The 5,182-nt window shown below is 33.4% G+C and overlaps 1 protein-coding gene across 2 annotated transcripts in view; it reads left to right on the forward strand.

Annotated features, from left to right (window-relative positions):
- LOC110427288 (zinc ion binding protein) overlaps nucleotides 1-4,970 on the forward strand; it is a 9,046-nt gene extending 4,076 nt beyond the window's left edge. The window contains exons 4-8 of one of the 2 annotated variants that reach the window (XR_002446249.1): nucleotides 97-493; nucleotides 3,529-3,604; nucleotides 3,710-3,756; nucleotides 3,879-4,211; nucleotides 4,473-4,970. Coding sequence is in view for 1 of the 2 variants with exons in the window: in XM_021442779.1 (XP_021298454.1) it covers nucleotides 97-493; nucleotides 3,529-3,604; nucleotides 3,710-3,756; nucleotides 3,879-4,056 (698 nt within the window). In the remaining variant the exon portion in view is untranslated. The remainder of the gene's footprint in view (nucleotides 1-96; nucleotides 494-3,528; nucleotides 3,605-3,709; nucleotides 3,757-3,878; nucleotides 4,212-4,472) is intronic. The other variant, XM_021442779.1, reaches the window with a different exon arrangement.
- Nucleotides 4,971-5,182: the final 212 nt, after the last annotated feature.

Raw genomic sequence — 5,182 nt, forward strand, 5'->3', positions numbered from 1 at the left:
ATATATAGGTTGCTCAGCCAAGCTTGTGTTTATATTGTAATTTGTAACTATCATGTTGTAATTAGACTTGACATAATAAATTCACTCCTGTAACAGAGGCCGTCAAGTTGCCGGATTCTAATTCAAACAAAAAGCCGGGAATTTCTGAACCAACTCATGCTATGGAGTCACTTTATTCAGAGAAGGAGAAGGATGATCCCCCTCAAAGTAGTGTCACTCAAAACAAGAAGATAGAGCCACCTGAGTCAAGACAGGTCACTGGGTTAGAAACAAAGCAAGTGAGGGGATCTCTTCCTGATGACTTCTTCGATAAGGATGAAACCAATTTAACTGTGAATGGCATGAAGCCTGCTAGGGATAATAAACAGAAATCAATGCAGGCCACTGCTCCAGAAACCAAGCAAGCAAAGGGAGCTCTTCCTGAAGGATTCTTTGACAATAAGGAAGCTGATTTGCGAGCTCGTGGCATTAAACCGGTTAAGATAGATGTCAAGTAAGTTCCTAGTTTGATGCATTAATGCATATTTACAGGCCATTATTTTCTGACTTGAATCTTATATACCTTCTCTTGCAAAATAATATTTCTTTTGTAAAATTTCAAGGATTAAGAAACTATGCTAAATACATTTACGCTAGTGTTCCTACTTTGTCCTTATATAAATAACACAGCTATTTTGTGCTCTTTGTAATTAGCTGATGGATAGATATGATACTGATATATTAAGTCCATAACTAAGTTGGTCTTGAGAGATTAATTCAGCTCTCAATTTACATGAATCCTAAATATTTGATTGAACATTGAAGAATCAAATAAAAATTAGGATAATTTTAGTCATTTTAGCTGTCGCAAAATAAAAGTAATTTTATCTCTCTAAGAACCAGGATAGAATCCCACATGGGACATCCAATTGTTTTTGTCCTTTTAGCTTCTTCTTCTTCTTCTACTTCTTTTTTTTTTTTCAAATGTGTAGTTTAAAAGTCACCATTCCTAGATTTTTTCTTTCCATCTACAAAGTGGTTACAATAAGGATAGTTATAGTACAAGGGAGTTGTTGGAATTTTGATAATAATATGGTTATTGACTTTGTCCATGGCCAATTTTTTAGGGGCATCTCAAAATTAAAATAAAGACATACTTCGCTGTTCCCAATTATAAGATCATAATGCTTCCATGGAAGATCTATGTCCTTTTGTTCCCTGTACAATATGTGTTGTTCAGTACAAAGGTATTAGTGGATGCCTCAGAGAACTCAGATTAAGTTATTTGTAAAAAAAGAATTGTTGTCTAGGTGGAGGTTAATTTTATTTATATAAGTGGAGTATATGAAGGATTCTTGAATCTTAAAGTCATTGTTAATATCTTCACAGTTTTCTTTGTAGAAGTTATATAAAATGTTAAATATAATTGCACTTTGTGGTTGTTTTAAGATGATTTGTTTCCTGATCCAAATTAATAGGTGATTGCTAAACCATGGTTGCCGGTGTCATTAGTGGACTGGTTGAGTTATTCTTCTATGATTGGTCAAAGTAATAAAACTTTATTGACATCATTCTGTGATCGTGTTTTCTTCTGGTAGACATGGATGGGTGGTTTTATCATTTAAGAAACCGTTGAATTCACACACATCCAAAGAGGAGTGGCAGTTTGTATGACTCTGTGAACTTTTGGATTTGGCACTTGTCTTGGTGCTCTTGCAATGAGACTCTGGAGACAGGGAATGTTAACTTGCATGTTTAGGATATAACAATTATTTTTTTTTGGGTAGTGGTAGAATCATTCATTATGTTAGCTGGTGGCAGTGATACTTAAGTATGCCATTATTTCAAAATTGATGTTGATGAGTTGTTAATCATGGTGTGTAGATTTGCAATAACATAATCTGCTCTAAGAAAATTTAGGATGGGGAAACATGCTTGTAGGAATTAAAACTTTTAATTTAGCCGGGGTTGAGTGGGTATAAGATGATATATTTTCTGTGGAAAGAGTGCTATAGTCAAACAATAGAGATATGCAGCATTCTGATTGATTCATTCCTACTCTGAGGAGCTTATGGAGGATGGAAATTTGCTAGTCTAGAGATTAAGTTATCTAGGACGTTATTTTATATTTTACAGGTTCAATTGTAATCTTTACATATACTTAGGCTTTTCTAGATTTAGGATATTGTATATTAAGTAGTATTTTGCTTCTTTTCTGAATATTTGGGTTTGACGGCTATATTTGGTATTTTGGAATTAGACTTTTGGGTTTAGTTATATATACCTATGTTGGCTTGGGTTTATGAATTATTGATATTTTCGGGATATTATAGTATTAGAAATTGATATTTGAGAATTCAGATTATTTCGTGAGTATTTTGAGTTTTTATCCTGCTCTGCATCAGGAGCATAAAGTTCCCAAATGCATCATGATTTGCACACCTTGCTCAGATATTATTTTAAATGTTGTTGGCTCAGTGCATGTATAGGTCAAATAAACCTTTTCCGTCAGGCAAAAAGTTCTGATTTTGTGGATATTTGAATAATTAAGTGTGTTTGGTGCACAAGATTGATGGAGAAGTTAGGATAAACCATTTTTTGCTACTTACTTTAAGTGGAGATGAGTATGAAAAATAAGATGACTCATCTTCCTAGTACGAAATTTACTCAATCCTATCGTAAAGGAGAGGATTCCTATGGGCTAGGATTGTGGATTAGATACCTTATTTTTATGTTTTCTATTCTAACCTTAAGAACTTGCTTTTTCTTTAAAAAAAAATTGTATTTATTATACAACGGTATAGAAAGTCATGACATTTGACCAATGATAAAATAATCATTCATTCTTAGTATTGTAGGCACCAAACATGGTATATGATAAAATAAGTTTTTATGATTACTAAAGAATAAATTACTTTGTACCCAATTAAAATGTAAATGGACTGTTAAATAGTTGTACAATTGCTTACATAGTAGTTAAGAACTCATAATAATTATCATCATCATCATTAAAGTCTCAAGTGTTTTAACGGTTACTAAAGAATAAATTACTTTTTAATTAAAATATAAATGGATTGTGAACTAATTGTAAATAGTGTACAAAGTATTGAACCAAAATTAAAAAAAAAAAAATACATCATCACCCCCATGAGACTTAAGACATAGGTGTGTTTTTTTTTTTTATGAACCTTAAATATTCAACAATTTTTTGTGTAGAATCTTTTGTATTTCCCCTTCTTTCTTTAGGTGGCGTGAATTAATTACATTTTGGTACTAAAATATTTATTTTGCAGGATAATCTTCTCTAGCAATTTAAAAATTAAAGGAAATTAAGAGAAATGCACGAATATGAAGTCACTGCATGCTAGAAGCCACTGTGGTGTTTTATACATGATAGACTAAGAAGTTTCATGAGATCTGGAAATTTTTAGTTGCACTGATTTATGTCCTTCAGATTTAATTTGCAGTAGATAGTAGGTCCAAACTATCTACTATTTGTATATGTTTTTTTTGGAACAAAACTCTGAATTGATTTTGCATCCTGATCAGAGATGAGTACAAGGAATTTGAAAAGTTGATTCAAGAGGATTTGCAAGAGGTGGATGATCGCATGGAAGAAGAGGAGGTGAGGTCTTTTTATCTCCTCACAGTGCTCACTCTGGCTGTTTTTCTGCCTTGTAATTCAGCTACTCTACAGACTTGAATAATAATCTGTTGTTTCAACTTGCAGATTGATGCAGCTGAAATGATAGAAGAGGCTGAATCTTTGGAGCAAAAGTAAGTTTATTGTGCCTGTCAGAGTTTGTGGCACTGTCATCCACCTTTTCATTTTTCACTGTGAATAAAAAGCAACTTATTATTCTCTTCACCCATTTTATTTATCTTTTCTCCCCCTTCAGGGTTTACAAGGAGAAAGTGGAAATGTTGCGGAAGAGGAAACTGGAGTTGCAGGCCACTAGATTGAATAAACGTGGTAGGACAAAAGCTGATAGCAAGGAATCTAACAGTGAAGAGTCTTCTAGTGATGATGACAGCGATGAGAATTTTGCAGTTGATTGGAGAGCTCAACATCTTTGAAGTCTGTGGCAAACATGGGGTTAGTACTCCTTGGAAGTGTGCATTTTAATGAGAAGTTGCTGACTACAAAAGGAAAACTAGTAAAAGAGGGTGTCTGTTGTTTTGTGTTCTACAAATGTGGATTTAGACATCCAGAAAGAAATATAGCTGAAACTGTGAGTGCTTTTATCTTCTTTAACATTGACTAAAATATTATTTTCCAAATTGTGTATTTCAGATGGGTTTTTCGTATAAGCTACTTTTCCCTTTTTGCACTCCCTGTTCTTAATTACAATTTAAATAGGGCAAAGCATACAGAAACAAAGATGCAAAGTGCTTTGTGTTAGTAAAAGAAGTCCAACAGTTTTTGTCCAAGCACAAATTTGTGTCCCTTAAAATTTTTTTAATTCTTATCTTTTCTGCTGATGCTGTTGCAGATTTAGCAGTTAGATCAAGACCCAAGTACATTCTATCGAGGTTTATATCACACAAAGCAGATGAGCCTTGTCTTTTCAGGTTTATATAATCATTCACCTAAGTGGCATAGCATCCATGGCCTTTGTATATAAGTTGGCTCATCAGGTTGTCAAAAGTTTTAATTAGTGACTTTTCTTCATAGACGGCTTCTTGTGGACTGATCACTTGTAAACCTGGTTTACAGCTTCAATGAGGATTTCTCTTTTGACTTGTATGGTTTTGACGCCCAGCAGAAAGCTAATTGGAGTTGGGTTTCGGTTTATTAAAGATGTAATGTAGTTTGTCAAGAGTAACCTGATGCAAAGGAAGATGGTTCAAATTTCAACTGGTTCTGCATCTTGATTCTGATTCTATTGCCTCAGCTCTTTTCCTTTTGTCAAAGAGGATAAGGAATCCAAAGGCTATGCCTGATATTGGTCTTAACAATATATTAAATAGGAATGGCCATGTTTTGCACAGATTCATTTCATCGTAACCCTTTCCTAAATTAGGTTCACGCACTTGTTAGGCGGTGTATTTGGTAGGTTATGCAATTGAATGAGTCTCGGGTTTCGACTTTATTTATTTTTCATGGTATAAGAATCAGTTATCCCATAGTCATTTTTTGTTTGTGTTACGAGATTATTATTTTTCTTTAAAAGAGTATTCAAATAAATTTTCACGTTTATAA

The sequence above is a fragment of the Theobroma umbraticum genome, unplaced genomic scaffold (assembly GCF_002168275.2).
Source record: "Theobroma umbraticum cultivar Fairchild unplaced genomic scaffold, ASM216827v3 scaffold_228.0, whole genome shotgun sequence".
Classification (NCBI taxonomy): domain Eukaryota; kingdom Viridiplantae; phylum Streptophyta; class Magnoliopsida; order Malvales; family Malvaceae; genus Theobroma; species Theobroma umbraticum.